The 17,315-nt window shown below is 47.9% G+C and overlaps 2 protein-coding genes across 2 annotated transcripts; one reads left to right on the top strand and one right to left on the bottom strand.

Annotated features, from left to right (window-relative positions):
* The first annotated feature begins 3,640 nt into the window (after window positions 1–3,640).
* Window positions 3,641–13,868, top strand: LOC130528570 (uncharacterized). Its single transcript, XM_057038094.1, has 3 exons — window positions 3,641–5,363; window positions 7,681–8,726; window positions 13,632–13,868. Exons 1-2 carry the CDS (start codon window positions 4,326–4,328, stop codon window positions 8,602–8,604), a joined length of 1,962 nt encoding a protein of 653 aa, XP_056894074.1. The 5' UTR covers window positions 3,641–4,325; the 3' UTR covers window positions 8,605–8,726; window positions 13,632–13,868.
* On the bottom strand, window positions 11,404–16,555 carry mydgf (myeloid-derived growth factor). The gene is made up of 6 exons (XM_057038117.1): window positions 16,315–16,555; window positions 15,511–15,561; window positions 14,932–14,993; window positions 14,597–14,678; window positions 13,333–13,405; window positions 11,404–12,529 (listed from the first exon to the last, which is right to left on the bottom strand). Exons 1-6 carry the CDS (start codon window positions 16,462–16,464, stop codon window positions 12,450–12,452), a joined length of 498 nt encoding a protein of 165 aa, XP_056894097.1. The 5' UTR covers window positions 16,465–16,555; the 3' UTR covers window positions 11,404–12,449.
* Window positions 16,556–17,315: the final 760 nt, after the last annotated feature.

The raw sequence follows: 17,315 nt of genomic DNA, 5'->3' as shown, positions 1-17,315 counted from the left end.
CGGAGCTGTAACCTAACTAAACCTCAGAAATGTGTAGGTTTAGCTCGAGTTGTGTTTGACGCATCAGCGTTGGTGAATAGGGCAACCCCCCCCCCCCCCCCCCCCAACATCGGGCGTAATGAATTTCCTCCTTCCTGCCGTTTTAGAAAGTTGTCTTTTCTGTCTCAAACTGTTAATAAAAATTAGAATTTCAGGATGAGAGTGGAGACTCGATTATCAGTGGAAGTGACTGAGAGCTTTTAATGTATTTTGTCGAAGCCAGCTTCCACTGGGGCTCAATTATCGTTTCAACGTAATGAAGTGACTACAAAGGAGCCGCCCTGCATCTTAAGAAGAGGGGTTTTGGGAAAAAAGCGAGGGCCCATGACTCTCTCCTCTCATGTTTGCAGATTAACAATTTATGGTCTGCTGTGCAGGCGTTGAATGTGAGCAACGCCAAAGCAGAGCAGCATTCTAAAGGAGGGGCCACGCACAGGTGCAACCCTGGGGAAGGACAAACTGGACCAGATCACCCTCGTCCATCACCGCAAGGGTACGGTCGGTTGGTTTTGGCACGACTGCTGCGAGCGTCGATACAGGCGCAAACACCCAAATGTTTGATCTCTGAGCGCTGCGACAAAACAAACCAGCAGCGTGCGGGTTGGGGTTTTTTCCCCCCTAAACACCTGACTCAGGCACCAAAGTTATATCTCTAGATTTCCCCCAGTGGCCAGTGAGCAAAAGAGGACCAGGACTGCAGTTCAGAGACCAGCGACACTGGAGAAGAAAAATGACTCTGCCGCTTTGACGGCGGTGGGAACTATGGTGAAAGAAAGGCCCAGATAAAAAGTGAGTTGCAGGGAAAAGGCAGCTAATACGTACAGTATATAATACTGTCTGGGTGTCGAAACCTACAGGAAGTAGAGGCCCACATCTCAGGCTAATCAATCCTTTTCACGCACGGCCTTTATTGACCTTTCAAGCACATGTATTTGTTCATTTCTCCACAGCGGTCTCATGCATTTGAGCTGGCAGAGTGAACATGGCTTATTACTCGGCTTGTGCAGTCGCTCCACATCATTACTCATCCAGTATGCTTAGAGGTGCTCTCCCCTCCGGCAAGCACTGCCATGACAGTCGGCACGGAAGTTGGAAATCTTTCAAAACTCCCGTTTTCTGTGTGTCTTTACTCTTTCTTGGTGTCCCCACCTCTCTCTGTTCCTCTCCCGCTCTAATCCACAGAGAGCACCTGACTGACGTGCTGTTCAAGGATGAAAAGCGCAGCAGAGGGGGAATCCGAAAGCAAACAATACAAAAATATACACGGCAGGATGAGGAAGATGGCTCTCTGCACGCACACACACCCACACACACGCACACACACACCCTGAGGATTATCACCGGCACCGTGCTGGACACTTCAGGGAAGACAGCATCTGTTCACATCCATATTTATGCAACAATAAAAGAACAATGTGTTCTAAGAAAAACTCATTTTCACTTTGAGAAAACAGAATACAGCTGTGCGCACGCATAAAACGCTCTCCAAACTGCGCATTCCAACCGCCCGGCTGGTTACACAAAGTTCCCCGCTGCATCGGCGGCGTGATTTACAGAAACATTGACAGGCGCGGGGGGTCATTGCCTTTCAAAGCGCCGCTTTCCCAATCTGCATTTACCACCAGATTACATAAGAGGAGACAGGAGCTCCTGCACGAATACGCATCAGCACTGGCAAAGTTCAGCAGGCACATGCATGCGGCACGCACGGTCTGCTGCTCCTCCACAGGCTGTCAGCCTCATCCAGGAACCAAACAAGTGTGGCGTCGTAGGAGAGGATGGATAAGGTTACAAACAGGCCATATGTTATGTTTGTTTCCCTCGCTGTTGGAATCAGCAGGGGAGGACAGGCAGGTCTTCGATTTGAGGAGAAGAATATTTCCTTCTAGCTTCTGCGGGGTCACCTGCTCGCAACAAGTAAAATGAAGGCAACAAAGCCGGTCCCACATGACACCTAAATAAAATGGGCAGTGTGGTCACAGTCATTAGGAGCGGCCGTCAGCACAGCAAACATCGCCTCAGAGTCAAACATGAACCAGGTACGACAGAAACCTTTCCTCCAAATGGGATCTGTGCAAATATGAATCAAAGATGAACTGTTCAAGGCAGATTATACATAAAAATCAAGGTCACTGCAGCCTTTTTGAGCATTCCCCGATTGGAAATGTATTTTCCCAGAAATGCCTTGAGGGATTTTCTGGTAATCCAAAGTTTATTACAAAATTTCCACGTAAAAATGCAGCTACCACTGTCCTGGCAACTATAGAAATGTCCCCCACACGCAAATCGTTGCGATTCGACTGGGACTCAAACCCTGTAACATCACATGAATGTGTGCGTTCTATATACAGAGGAAGTCATTGCCTCTGTATAAGGACTACAACCCCAAACAGTTAAACAAACAGTTTAAATGGAATCTTAATGCAAATGGAACCTACTAATTCCCAGAAATGGGCCCCGGTTGTGTGCAACAATCCTCCGAAGGATTAATCATTGCTGCCCTATTACCTCTTTTTTCATGCAGACCAGTAGCCATGACAGCAGCAATTTGTCGACATGTAGGCAGGAATCTTCTTCGCTGGTGGTTCACAGCGAGCCCGTGTTTGACTTTTCTCCTGCTAACACACCTGTGCGAATGGCGTGGAAGGAAGTCAAACCCGAGGGGAGGGGGGGGGCGCTGCTGCGTGAAAAGGGTAGCAAGGCTGCTCCCGAGTTAGTTCTTTTTGGTGTTAGCAGCCGCTGTCGCAGGGATCTGGGTTTTGACTTTTTACCTGAAACCAGGTAATTTCTTGTATAGATCAAGGATTGCGGAATGATGGCGCCCATTTTAAAGATTTAAAGAGATGATGGGCACCGTATTTCCTACTGTAACTTCACTGTTCTCTAAAGGATCAACATGTGTTTGGGCTGAAAGCCTCTACGTTGCTGCTGTGGTCTCTACTGAGCCTATGCTACCGTCAAAGGTCCTGTTTACTGTTTGCAGATGTCACGGCTCTCCAGTCGGCAGGGCGGAAAATAGAGAATCAACAAGAGCCATTTTATCATCATGACTCTGAGAGGTAGCATCATAGAAGGAGGCAAGAACCCAAACGCAGTGAACCACACTAACAATCCTTCTGTAGCTCTCATCAGCACCTTTATTTCTGAGAGGGAAGAACATCTTTAGACTCGCCAGGCAGGCACAAGAAAACCCAGATATAAGGCAAGTTGAATGTGAATTACGTGCCTAAAAATAGCTTCTGTCTACACTTAATTGGAGCAAATAGAAGTTTGATTTACGACAAAATAACAAGGAAGCTACCGGGTGGTTAAGACACTATTTGCTGACAGTTACAATAAACCGGCGACAGCGCTGCCACGGGCGGGCTGCTGGTTGCAGCCTGGGCAGCTTCCAGATTCTGTCAAATTGGAGCAGATCTCAGATCTTAAAGGATGCTGATGTGCTCCCTCACTATTCCTCCTTTTTTGCTCCCCTCCTGCTGTTCTCCTCCTACTCCTTAAACCTCCCCGGTATCCTAAGCAGCATTTAATTGTGAAGGACTGAGCCGGGGTAGGAGTAATCAGATAAGGAGGGGGGGGGATCACGTGGGTGCACATTGGCTAACGGAGGATTAATAACACGGGTTCAGATTGTCTCCCCGGCAAATGGGAGGTAAAAAAGAGTGACAGGAAGGAGAGCAAAAGATGATAAGGAGGATAAGGGGTTCTCAGATGAGCAGAGAGTGAGAAGGGAGGAGAGGGAAATAGAGAAAGGGAGTTGGAGCAGTGAGAGAGAGAGAGTGGGAGGAAGAAAGAGCGAGAATAGGAGGCAGCACAGCGCAGTGTTGGGGGGGGCAGAGATGTAGACACAGGAAGCCTCTGCTGCTGCAAGCCACTGAGGACGGCAGGCAGAGAGAGAGAGAGAAGACGGAGAGAGAGAGAAGCCCCCAGCATTTCCGAGGCCAGCCCAACGAGGAGGAGAGGGCTCAAGAGCACTACAGCGGATGGTGGGAGGAGAAGCTGAAACAGAGGGATAAAAAGAGGGGAGAAAGGCTGTGATTAAGTCAGATGCAGGCTCGTGCAGCAAAGGGGGATTAGGTGGGTGGGATCTCCAACTGGGAGGGGACAAAAGCAGATAAAAGTTTTGGAGACGGCAGAAGGGGAAAGAGACTAATAGATAGATGTCGCTGTTAATGGCCAAGGTAGGTGGAGACCCATGGAAAAAGAGGAAGAAGCTCCCCGGAGTCGTCCTTCCCCTTTTCCGCTTTTTTGTCTTTCTGTGAGGCTGCCGGACGACATCCATCACAATGTTCTCTGACAGCGGGGCACCAGCACCTGGGGAGCAGAAGAGCTTCAAGCACCACACCCCGCACTTCATCCCGTGGCTGCGCAACAGTCTGAAGCCCCAGCACGACAGTGACCTGGGGCTTAACGGACCATACAAATCCGGCTCGGAGGCCCCCGGCCATCTGACCCCGCTGGAGAGAGCCAAAGGCATCGGACTCTTCTCCATTCAGGGTAAAGAAAAGAAGAAGGGGGAGCTGCGTCTCAATGGCGTGGGGATGGCGAGGATATTGCCGGTGGTGCTGAGGGGGCACCACATACTGCCCGGGGGCCTGGGGAAGCAGAAGCAAGACAGAGCTTCCAAGTGGAGCCAGCCTCCAGAGCTCCCCGCTGACCTGGTTGCAGGAGATCTCCAGCAGGGTCTGAGCGACAACTCCACATCTGCACCGGAGCACAACAGCAGCCTCCTCCAGGCACAGAACCACGGGACCGGCACCTCAACATACGGACCGCTTGTGGGAGCCCCTCCTGCAGCCAGTCCAGAAGATCCAGAACGTAAAGCAACTGATGTGGAGGAACCCAAGGTGAATGTGTGGGACTATGGCAGCAGTACCAACTACCGCCAACGAGAGCTCCATTCATCCAGCTGGATCGGTTCTGACCGCCGGGGACTAACAGAGCACAGCCTGACTTCCAGCTTCGGCCGCATCCAGCAGAAGAGTAGGAAGTCCCAGAGCCAGAGAGACCTGAGGGAGCCACCTGTGGAGGGCCTCAGCAGGCCCCTCAACGGAGTCGTGCTCTCCACCGGAGTTTCGGAGAGAGGCTTCAACTGCGCGGCAACTCTCCGAGGCCCCAGGAAGCCCAGAACGAACTCGGCGTACGCTGGGATCCTGGGCCCGAACCAGACACGTGTCCAATGCAGACCGACCGCTGACAGAGCGCTGCAAGTGAAGGAAGTGGGCTGCAGCAGGAAGGTGGTTAGAAATCAGATCAAGAGAGTGGTGGACAACCTGGAGCAGGTTCTTCGCGCGCTGAGGGACGTCCAGCAGGAAATGAGAGAGGTAAGGTGTTGAATTTCATTCAACTCTACACAACAGGAAAGACCGGAACAAAGATTCTAAATGGCTTTTATTGATGTTTCCCACAAACAGCTGACCTTTCACTCTTTTCTGTAACACAACCTGGGATGAGAAACTATTTATATCCTCTCTCGTTTATTTCCTTGTGCAACAAACATCCGTCTTAGAAGAAAATGATAAGGGCTGGAGGTGGTTGTAACAGTGCCCGACACAAATGCACGTCCTCAGCAGAATTGAACGAGCATTGGAAAGTCAGCAGCGGGTTTGCAGGAATCCGCCCCATTCGGCTGCTTCTCAAAGCCTCCTCGGCGTCCAGCCTCCAGCTCTTTTGCCAACCTTTGTAGGAGCGCCTGACATGCTAGTTAAGTCCCATTTGCATGATGTAGAGGCAGCTGAGAACAGGCTGTGACAATGGGTGAGGCAGCCACCTTCTCTCCTGCTTCTCTCTCACCCCCCCTCTCATCTCGCCTCTAATCTACCTCCTCATGGACGAGTCAGCTCCAGGCACAGCTGGATGGAGCCTGATGCTTTTAATAATCGCCATCCAGGCCTCTTGTGCCTCGCGCTGCTGTGACGCGTTCGCCTCACCTCTGGCCGACCCATCTGAATCTCCGGGGTCTCCAAAAGCCAACGCGGTGACTTTACCATCTTGTCTTCTACGTGACATCGTGAATACCACGCTGGTGACGGAGCGTGTTGGTTATACGAAACGATGAGGAGCGAGGAACAGTGGGAAAGAAAATGGCAAATTTTCATAACAGAGTGACAGATCAAAGGCACACTGAAGACATATTTATTTCAAAGCCTTGTTTTATCATTCTGTTGCATGAGCAGTAACCCCGGGTCTTATTTAATAATCAATCCCTGTGATAAACAGAAATCTTTAAAGTGCATTAAAGCACCACAACACAACTCGGGAGGTAGAACGGTTAGCGTCGAGTATGACTAGAAGGGTCGCGAAACATTGTTTTTAAGAGTCACTCATGGGAGTAAACCAGGACCCTTTTCTCTTTGATCTCCTTTGATTTGTGACGTTAACAAGCGGCCCCTGCCCGAAGTCACTCGACGGGAATACAGTATGTGCGCGGCAGTTCAGTCACACAAAATGTCTCACCCGTAGCTCTGGGTTTGTTGTTTTTTTTAAAAAAGAGGTAGAACGAGACAAATCCAGGCCACCCTTTGACGAGGAGGCAGCGGAAAACATGGAACAAACCAATAATTCATCTGTTTCAGCGGGGACTGAGGATTTATTATACAGCAGGTGGGGAGAGGTCAAGCATTTTCCAGTGTAATTTTCTCCAATGTCTGGCCTACATCATTTTATGTGTGTGCGTGTGTGTGTGTGTGTGTGTGTGTGTTTGTCTATATAAAATGTAATAAAAATAATGGTGAAATATCAAGACTGCGCTCCAACTGGCAGAAGAGGCTTTAGATTACTATAAATGGTGGAAATTCCAGGTGGAATGAGGGTTTAAGCTGCTAAGATGACAGTAATGCAGCGCTTAAGTCTGGTTAGATTCTCCTCCTTCCTCTGTTTTGCTCTCCATCACTCGGATAAATTACATAAAACTGTCAAAATCGCAGAGAGATTATGCAGCCTACTAAGTCTTTCATTAATTAGCTCCTCCTCTGAAAGACAAGCACATCTATCGAACTCTCATCTTTTATTTTGCAACCCAGGCTCCCTGTTAATTCATTCCTTCGTAACCGAGATAATGCTGTGACATCTTTGTGACATCATCGGGATGAACTTATCAGTATGCGTCCTGACAAACAAACTCATATTCATCTGTTATATCAGCCTTTGCACTTCTGGTTTCCTTTCACCGGTCCTCGAGGCAGTATATTGATCCAATCATTCTTCTTATAATGACGGTGTCTTCTGGTGCCCATTCGATGTCTCTTGCTTCAGTTGGGTGAGGTGATGCTGGGTTGGATTGATAAAAGCGTGATATGCGTGGACTCGTATTGTCAATATGTGAGGGACAAAGTTGAAAGAGGAGGACGTGTTTTGAAAATCGATGCAGTTTCTCAGAAAGACCAAGGTTGTTCTGTCAGAATTCTGTGAATAAGTCAAGCAGAACTGTGAGACAATCTTCCTCCGTCTTTAACCGTCACAACAGAAATCCTTCCAAGAAAAAAAAACAAAAACCTTTTTCTTGGTTTGCGCTTCTTGAGATGAATTAAAAAGATCTTTGACAGATGAGGTGTCGGCACATAATGGACCTCTCCTCATTTTGACTGCTCCACATTGACAGCTGTTGTTTCAGTCGATCAAACCTCTCACCGTGTTTTCTAGGTGGTGCAGCAGATCGATTTCCTGACCTCGTCTATCGACGTGAGCGACGACGAGCAGCAGAGCGCCGCAGGAGGCGACGGCGCCGACAGCTCCCCCTCAGGTTCCAGTTCCAGCGTGGCGACGGTGGGCGGTTTCCGTCGGAGGCCCTCAGAGCTCGGAGACAAGCCGAGTGCCGCGGGTTCATCCGGCCGAAGAGACCATCGCCGCAGGAGCGTTTCGCCACCAAACGCGCTCCTCAGCGCGGTCGCGTCTGGGCTTTCGCCAGACAGGGTTTTGAGTCTTCGCTTCACCTCCCAAGCGGCTCCGCTGCGGCCCGGCGGCAGCCTCCGTTCCTCCAGTCCTCCGCGGTTGGAAGCCGATCTGGACTTTAATCCAGCTCCCCAGAAGAGCCTCCCCGTCCGCCCTCCCACTCCTGGTCTATCGCCTCTGACGGTGAACCTCCATCACCCCAGCAGCCCCGGTTCTCGACCCCACTCCCCAGGGCCTTCCACCTCCATCCGAGTCTCTCCGTCCTGCCCCCCGTCTCCAAAGATTAAGCCACCCCCCACACTCTGCCCTTCTGTCATCATCGAGAACAAAATCCGGCATTACCAGAACCTGCAAAGTGACCACCCATCTGTTGGTCAACCTTCGTCTCCGTGGCTTCGGCCTCCATCTGCCTGCTGCCCACCCACCAACATGGAAACTCAATTTCCAGCTGGTGATCACAGAGAGGAGCCGCCATCCTCGGCACACCCTGTCAACGGACCGTTGCAGGGGCGTACGGGCCCCGTATCCGCAAAGCCGTCGGCGGCACAAGGCGGCCGGGGACGCAAGCCGCCCCCGTACCCCCACCACAGACTCTCCGAGCAGGGGAAGAAAGAGGAACCCCGCAAAGCTCCCCCCTACCCCGAGAAGAGAAGGCTGCTCTCAACCACAGTGTGAGACCACGCAGTGGGAGGTGGAACGGAGCCACATGCGCAGCGCCGATCGTGAGCGTGAAAGGACGGAGAGTGATTCAACGCTCGCCAGGTTTCCAAGGTGACAAGACGCACACACGACTCAGGGTGAGTATGTCGGGGAGAACAGCTTGGCTCTGCAAATGTCCTCTCCACCCTCTCTCCTCCTATAAGAGCCTCTTGGGCATAGAAGCTGAACACACAGGACATCGTAACATCTGTCTGGGTTAATGCTCCGGTAACAGGAGCCTCTCTACAGATGCTCACTTCTCACCCAGGCTCTCACACTTGGTAAAAGGGCAATGGAGATAGTCCAATTAGTAGGAAATATGAGGGAAAATGGAATGTCAAGACAAAGTTCTGACTGATTAGTGGACTCAGCCTGTGTATCAGCACGGACAGGGTTAGATAATTGCCGCCGGGAGGCTCGACGCTCTGTGGTGTGAAAACCTGATGTTACGGCGCCTTCGAAAACCTGATGTATTGTAGACAGAAATGCAACTGGACGGATGTGTCAGAGTTGATATTTATATTTAAGAGAAAAGTGATACTTCCAACACGTTGCACCAAGCAGGAATGAACTGGGGTGCTTTCTAAGCGTCCGAAGAACTTTTTATAGGATGGAACGGTTCCAGGCTAATTCCATTCCGTTCAATTCAAATATATTCATACAGCATCTGCGGCATTCAAGATGGACCGCCGAATAATAACAAGCAGAATCCCTCTAACAGGGAGAAACCTTGAGCAGGCTCATATATCTGCTTTACATGTCAGTAAAATAATATTGTAATGATGACCAGCAGATATCTGCGTCTGAGTCACTGCCCTCCACAGTCTTTCCAACGCTACCGATGGTGAGCAATGCATCCGCAAAAATGTGCAACAAACACATTGTGCGGCTACCTGGGGGGGGGCGAACAAACTCCTCTCGCTCACAGTCTCGGCCAGCTGTTGTGCTGTAGTTGTTTTCCTGGCTGTCTGTGGGAAGAGACTAATAAATATGCATGCACTTTAAAAAGAAAACCTCCCCAAAACCATGCAGAGCTACTTTGTTGCTCAAGTCTCCCCCATGTTAGCGTTTGGGGGACAAGAAGATGGACAGTATGGACAGACGGTATCGCCCGTATGGGTGGGGCACAATCGGCCGCTAGTTGTGGCGGGCAGCAGCGCACCGTCTCCACGTGTCTTTTCGGAGGCCAGGGGCAGCTGGTCACGCCACCAGACGGCTCTTGCTCGATACATCGTATTTCCATTGCTGCCTGTGGCTGGACCGAGCCGGCCGCGGTCCCCATCTGTTCCCCTCTAAATGTCAGGATGCTCAAATTGAAAGAGGAGGTGGCAGGTGTGCGTGTGTGTGTGTGTGCGCACGTGCGTGTGTGTTAAAGGCAACGGGCAGAGGAGATTTTTATCCCTTGTAAGATGTGTTTTGGTGGGTTCGCGTGGGTTTGAATAAAGAGTCGGGCCAGCGTTGCTCTTTATTCCCAGCAAACAGAATCTATTCAAAGTCGGAAAACAGCAAGTTAATCCGTCTTTTAAATAAATCTTACAATTATCTTCTAGGAATTCACATTCAGGCATATTTTTCCGCAACTCGAGTTAAGCCCTAACGACCCCGAACGTGCTTCCTCATTAATCTGCATTTACAGGCCTGCGGGGGGTTAGCAACATCAGGCCTCCGAAAACACAGAGGGCTTCTTGCTGGCCTCAATTACTTACTCAAGGGTTCTGCCAAAGTTTATAGAATAACTTTATAAATAGCCAGGCAGGCGCAAACATGCTAAAAAAAAAAAAAACCAAAAAAAAAACGTTTACGTTAATGTAATGCCACGTTGTTCAGCGCGAGCATGTCAAATTTCCCAGGATTCCATTGTGCAGACGGACGCGGCAGCGAGCCCGATCCACCCGCCGAGGAGGACTTTCAGGACTGCAACAGTTGGGATGCCGATTTCATCCCCGAGGTCACGTTAGTCTTTAATGCACGGCCTCTTAACAGAAGTAAGCCCCCGGGCATGAGCACCCCCCCCAGAAGAGTCTGCAAAACATCTGGTACCAGATGGTGACCAGTAGGGAAAGCATTAAAATCATGGATGGCAGCACAAAGCCAGCTCTTCCTCCACAGACCGGCCAGCTCCAGAGGCGACGTTCTCCCTCACCAGGATCTGAAGTCACCAGATTCCTTGATTACCAAGAGCTTCAAGTGTTTTGGCTCTGAACACATTCCTTATTTGCAGATGTGGCTCAGTGATTCGGAATGAACTCCCGCCAGTTTGAGTGCGTTCTTGATTGCCGGTTGTGCTTAACGGGGGATGAATAAATCTCTCCTGACTCCATAAGCCCACAAAGATCATCGCTCTATACGTTCTCATATGCGCCTGTGGATTTAGCAGATCCTCCCCGCAAAGCCTCTCCCCCCTAGAAATTAAAAAGAAACAATGGAAGCTCTTTATCTGGTGAAAACGTTTATCCGAGGACAATATACGCTAATTGCTTCCCGAATCACTTTTTTTTTTGGGTGGGAATTAATTCACTATAAAACTGCAGAACCTTCTTTTTTAGGTTGGGAATAAACCTCTGCTGCTGCATGTTTACATTAAGCATACATTGAATTCCGCCTTTAGTTTGCTTGACAGATGTCGGCCGGGCCTTTGAAGCCCGCGGCGTCGGCTGTGACCGAACGGTGACACCGCTGGGATTATTTGATGCCTCCCCCCATTTCACGTTTACCCTTTAATGATGCTGCGGGAGCTTCAGTCGGATCGCGGCTGACGCAAGAAGACCAAAAACATCCTTCTCCAGAAGTGTCTTTATTGGAACGGTCGCTGAATCAAAACAATATAAAACAAGTCTGACTTTAGTAACGTTGGGATTTTCTTCTATTCTGGGTCAGGCTGGGGACGCCGCGACCCCAGAGACACTTCTCTCTCTCTCTCTCCAGCTCTCACCAGAAAAATCACCTCCGGACAGAAGCTGAATCCAGACCAGAGAAGGTCTCGGCGCTTAATCCCGGTTCGGAATTAAAATCCGAAATCAATTCCACGAACTGTCTCCATCGATGTTGGGAAGATGAAGGGAGAGGAGGCAGTGGCACCCGGAGATAAAGGGGAAAGTTGTCGGGAAGGTGCCGGAGAACCTCCACGTAAACACACATTCAAACCCACATTCATGGCGAACTCAGACTGACACCAGAAAGAAACGTGACGCGATCACTTTATCAACGTTGCTGTGATAAGAGGCTACTATCTGCTCTATTACAAGTTTACCTTCTGGCCAAGACCACTATCAGAACGCATCGCGAGCAGAACCAATCTGTTTTTGGTGGATGAAATGCGCGCTTACTCATCCGGAAAAGAATGAGCGGGTGATGATAGCGCTGGGGATTACTCACTTTGGTCTCAGGATTACACATGATGGATAAGTCCCTTCCAAAGCAAAGTGTTATCTATATTTCACATGCTGGCTACAATCCTCTATACATCGCTATACATCCCGAGTGGATCAGAACAGATTTACTCTCTGGAAAGCCTCAGGAAAAACTATGGAAGCACTTTATCTTGTGGCAGGCTGTTGCATTTCAGATCACTTTTAGTAAAAAACAAAAACAAAACAAGAGTTTTGTAACAAGTCGCAGGTACATTTGCAGAAAACAAACCTAGTAATTAACGTGACGACAAGAAATGTCGTATCATCCCATGTCCCGATTTTTGGTCGTCACTGCTGAAGAGTTCCACCCATTCCATCCTTCATTAAACAGAGTTGAGAAGCAGGTTCCACGCAGAGCTCACCGCGGCGCTCTGATGGCTCCAAACACCAGCCAAAGCCAAGTTCGGCCGCTTACAGTTCGTCGTGTTGCGTCCGTCCGATGACGGTCAGCTTGGCCAGTTGAGCTTTGAACTTCCCGTCCTTCTGGGTCACTGAAGGCAAAAACATAAGCAGGGGTATTAAAAGGGAGGACTTCCTGTTTGGTATAACCTCCCAAAGTAGACAGCCACAAATCTCAACTGGTAGCAGTAAAGTGGGTGGACAACTCAGATGCTATCAGCAAAAAAGCTGTAGTAATCTTTCTTTCCTGTAGATGGTTCCTTCCTGTATACTTAAAAGAAATAAATTGAATTTTAACATGGCTTGGAGAAAAGGAGCCCCTTTTACCGAAGCCTACCAGGAGAGGGGGCTTTAGATGATTAGCCCTCGTTTTGGGACACTTCTGTCTTGATCTTTATTTACCTTAACGATTTATGCTCGTTCTGACGGCTGAACAGCTCCCCCTGGTGGATCTGTTGAATATTATCCCCTCAGTGGCAGTTTCCCCCGCTGCTTTGCAATTTCGCGCATGTATTTCAAAATAAAATAAATGAAAATAAACCTCGTGAGCTGAAATACTCCCAGAGGTCCAACGGAGAAGGGATTATCTAAATCTGTTGAAACTGCTGGATTTGTTGGTCTGAAAGCCTTTGTTCTTAGCAGCTTATCTGCAGAAAATCACAACTACTGTAACTCTGATGACTTGTCAAATCTCTCTAATTAAAGTCCGGAGCTGAAGCCACCATGGGGATTCCCGCAGTAGCGGGAGCAACAAATGATGCTGCGGGGACAAATGGCAGCCCACTCACAGCTGCAGTTATGCCTCTGAAGGGAAATCAGCAGGGAATGAGGGGAGGGGGATTGACAAGGCAAGCAGGGGCTGATTGAACACCGAGGAACGCAATCAATTTCTCACCTGTTGTTTCACCAACGGTAAATTCTTCTGGGTTCAACTGCACGTCGCCCTGTCCTGCTGCTGATGTCTGTGACTGGAAATGTATACATAAGGGAAGAGAATAATGAGTGAGCGGAACGGGATGCGAGGCGGAACAGTAGACGCTTATTTTTTGGCGTTTCTTTTGTGCAACAGATTGGCCAAGAAAAGTGGGAGGATGCGATGACAGGGTCAAGTAAATCCCGCGCGGGGGTGGCAGGTGTGCGGGGTTATTTTTGAAATGGCGTTTATGGAGTTATTTTCTGGATGTGTACTTGCAGGGCACGGAAACGGCGGGGGGAGGACACTAGCTCGCTCTAACGTCTGTCAGAACCGTTCGTGTGAGGGGAGGGGGTAACGAAGACGAGTCCAGGAGAGCTCTGCTTCACCAGCCACTACACCTGACCCCCGCAGGGGAAGTGAGTTCGGAGAGTGTCCTGACATTAACCTGCACAAATATGATGATGATGATGATGATGATGATTCTTGGAGAAATAAAAGTTGTTCTTTTTTTCTTACTTTCTCCGCCTGTGTTTGTGAGTTATGCACGAAATGTGACATTTCTGACGTATTTAATCCCAGATCCAGTCGGCGCAACGACGGCAAAATACGACACGGCCTCATTAAAGTCGGTTGCAAATGTTCTCCTTTTGTTGTCAAAGTAAATAAGATCAGAGCTGCTTCTTTGCTCTTGACAAAAAGGTGGGGGCGTGGGGGGGAACCCTCCTTAAAAACGAGCTTTGTGTCTGACACTTGTGCCGACGCTGTCAAAGCTCAGGAAAGAGAATGTTTGATCTCAACGCTGACGGAAGGTAGACACGTGCAACACAAGCCCAAGACAAAGAAAACTCCCGACTGCAGTTTGCTAAGCCGGAGAATCTGAGCTTTTACACCGAGCGCTCAGTAGAAGAAAAAGAAGAAAAAGCTCAAGTGTGAAAACTGATGTTCCAACTGCAGCATTAGAAGATCGGGCTGCAAATGCCAACAAGTTAAATCCACGGAATGCTGAACGAGCACCACAGCGCGTCCAAAATGCAGTTTTACGCTGCAGTTCATCACCATATGTTTGACACCGTCTGCTTACAAAAATATGCACGTGAGGCGACCGGCTCAATCCTCTCGGTCTCCGAGTGCCCTTCACTCTGTCACATATTGTTACTATAATGGAATTTTCTGCTGAACCAAACAGATACACAACACAATGCCAACAAAAGAGATTTAACAGGGCTGTTTGTTTGATACTTACGTAAGCATTAGCATATTCAATTTTGGCTCCCTTCAGTTCAGCTTTGAACTGAGTGAAGAACAGGTACGATTTACCCTTGGGCCTGGGTGAAAATGAAAAGCAAATGCATTACAACGTGAAACCATTTGCATACAGTCTGAACGTGTTAAGTCAGTAAGTTGTGAATAAATTTAATCCACCGAGGTAGGAACGGTTGTTTTGTTTCCCTGCTTTCTGTTAATTATCACATCCAACAGCGGGGTCGACCTACTGAAGATGAAACAGGTTTCTCTGGGTGTGTGTGTGTGTGTGTGTGTGTGTGTGTGTGTGTGTGTGTGTGTGTGTGTGTGTCTCACCTCCACACGGAGCAGGAAAACAGTCTGTCGTCGTCACTCAGTCCCACACTCATCATCCATTGCTGTTGGCACAAAAACAGTCCAAATATTAATATGGAAATAGGCCAAAATCAACCGTGCGAACTTGATGAACAAGTGACCTTCGAGAATTTCTGCTCAGACGTGCAAAAGCCCGTTTCTGGCAGTTGCAGCTTCTACAAAGCGTCTGTTCATGTCCCTGGCATTTACAAATAGAGTGTGTGGACTTTAAGACAACAGTGAGAACACATTTATCAACATCTTGCAGAAATTCAAATTTGCACAAATTTTCAGGATCTGCCAAAAGCCTTCACTGGCTTGGCAACATGACACAAATACAAGCAGAACATCGTCGCAAAACCAGATTGTCGCACCCGTTCAGACAGGTTTCACTGGTTTTGAACCAATTTTATTCATGGATGGCAGCACAAAGCCAGCTCTTTTATATAAGTCAAAGAAGTGGTAAAACCAGCCAACAATGTGCTGGACAAAGATGGTGAAATACCCAAAACAAAAATAATAGAATCATTACCACAAGTGAAACAATCAAAGAACACTCACCTCATTTGTCCCCCCTTGTGAAGCATAAGTGAATGCGCATTCATAGTCTTTCTGAAATAACAACATACAGCAGGTTAACATAAAGTTAATGCTGCAGACTTAATGGTAGACGGTGTTCATTCATAAAAACATTGGAAACATTTTAAAAATTAAAGATAGGTTACAATCGTCTACTTGTGAAAACGAGATGGAAAAAAATATTGTAATTTTAAATCATTATGTAGGTCATTTTGTCATTCTACAAGAATATCGACGTCATTTAAGAGGAAGAAAATGAAACTACAGATGAAGCGTCTGACACTGCCTTAAACGTGACAAAATGGAGCATAATAGCACAGAGTTAAAGCTAAATTATTGAATATATCTTCTATTAATTGCAACATTAAAAATAAAAATCAGTTAAGGTCGCTCCATGTTCAGCCAATGAGCGACGCCGTTGTGGCAGCCTGGCAGCGACGTGTCGGCCTCTCACAGGCCGTGTCGTCATCAAGCTGCGACGATAACTGCTCAGCGGAATGTAGTTTTTTCCCAATCACTCATGAAAGATATATGTGCAATCAAATAAACGCATGGGTAACCGAATTCACGTATTCTTCGTTGAAACACTGCACGTTTGATTATCATTGTTTAATACTAATGATAATCATACATTTGATTAATACCAATTTCTGTAGTGACGGGTAAATTAATTGCTCTGGGAGCCGGTAAAGATGTTTAGTTTGACTGCATGGTGTACCCATTAGATCTACTAAAACACAATGTAATCGTAAAAATAAAGTAAATACTGGGATAAAAGTTTCTTACAATCCCCTCGGTAAAAGTGTACACCGTTCCTCCGGGTCTGATGTCCAATTCGACGGTCTTAGTAGACTCAGCTGAAACATCAGCCGGGAGAAACGCCAGTGCAACCACAAACGCCAAACGAACAGCGAAAAGATAATTGTGAATCGCCATTTCTTCGTTCTTCCGACTTTCTCTGACAGTAGCGTGCAGCGGAGTGGTTCCTGATCCCCGAGGTATCTGGTCCGCCTCTCTTGATGACGTCACGGCGAGCGACACACCGTCAAATCAAGGAAATAACGTGAAAACCTCAAATAGAAAACAACAAACATCACGGGGGTTCTCTATTAAAAACTAAGCAATAATTTTCCCTTTTTAAAAAAAAAAAAGTGGGGAAAGAAATCGAGAAATGACCAGAGAGTTGCATGTAATACCACTTGATGTCGCCCTTAGCCAAGCGGAGTCATATTCAATTAAAAGAATCTGGCTGCTCTGGTATTTTATTTCTCTTCTTTTCCACTAAATGCTTTTTCTCATGCTGCATTATTCACTCAAACGACTCCAGTTTTACAGAGGCAACATTTTTGAAGCTGTTTTGAATATCCATTTAGGACAGGGAAACTGGATGTGCAGATAACAGCAATCAGTGCTAATCATATCTTTCATTATGGGGATCCTGGCTGTTATTTTTATGCACATATCTGTATGAAACATATCCTGTCTGTCAATCTGTCTGTCTATTGGTGGTTCTGTATTCCCACATGCAGACAGGATATTTCTGTGAGACAACAAAGCAGCATTTAGTCCACATAGAGACCACCTCTGTCTCCTCTAGAGGTAAATGTTTCTTTTATGGGCTGGTCGCAGCTCCAGTTGTTGTGTGTGGGTGTAAAGGAGAGGTCACAAGCAATCTTCTTTAATTTATGACATCAAGTTTACGTGTCACCAAGGATGGCCTACATAACACATGGGGCTTATGTCCGTCTGTCTTCATCTGAATCATTTAATTTCACAGCGATGATCTT

Source organism: Takifugu flavidus, chromosome 7 (assembly GCF_003711565.1).
Source record: "Takifugu flavidus isolate HTHZ2018 chromosome 7, ASM371156v2, whole genome shotgun sequence".
In the NCBI taxonomy this organism is placed as follows: domain Eukaryota; kingdom Metazoa; phylum Chordata; class Actinopteri; order Tetraodontiformes; family Tetraodontidae; genus Takifugu; species Takifugu flavidus.
The sequence above is the reverse complement of the archived record's forward strand: the minus strand, read 5'-3'. Positions and strand labels throughout refer to the sequence as shown.

Coding starts and splice junctions, on each gene's coding strand:
- LOC130528570 (XM_057038094.1), top strand. CDS start 4,326: ATGTTCTCTGACAGCGGGGCACCAGCACCTGGGGAGCAGAAGAGCTTC. Junction 5,364..7,680: donor TCCAGCAGGAAATGAGAGAG/GTAAGGTGTTGA, acceptor CGTGTTTTCTAG/GTGGTGCAGCAGATCGATTT.
- mydgf (XM_057038117.1), bottom strand. CDS start 16,464: ATGGCGATTCACAATTATCTTTTCGCTGTTCGTTTGGCGTTTGTGGTT. Junction 14,679..14,931: donor TTTTCCTGCTCCGTGTGGAG/GTGAGACACACA, acceptor ATTTTCACCCAG/GCCCAAGGGTAAATCGTACC. Junction 12,530..13,332: donor TACCGTTGGTGAAACAACAG/GTGAGAAATTGA, acceptor TTTTGCCTTCAG/TGACCCAGAAGGACGGGAAG.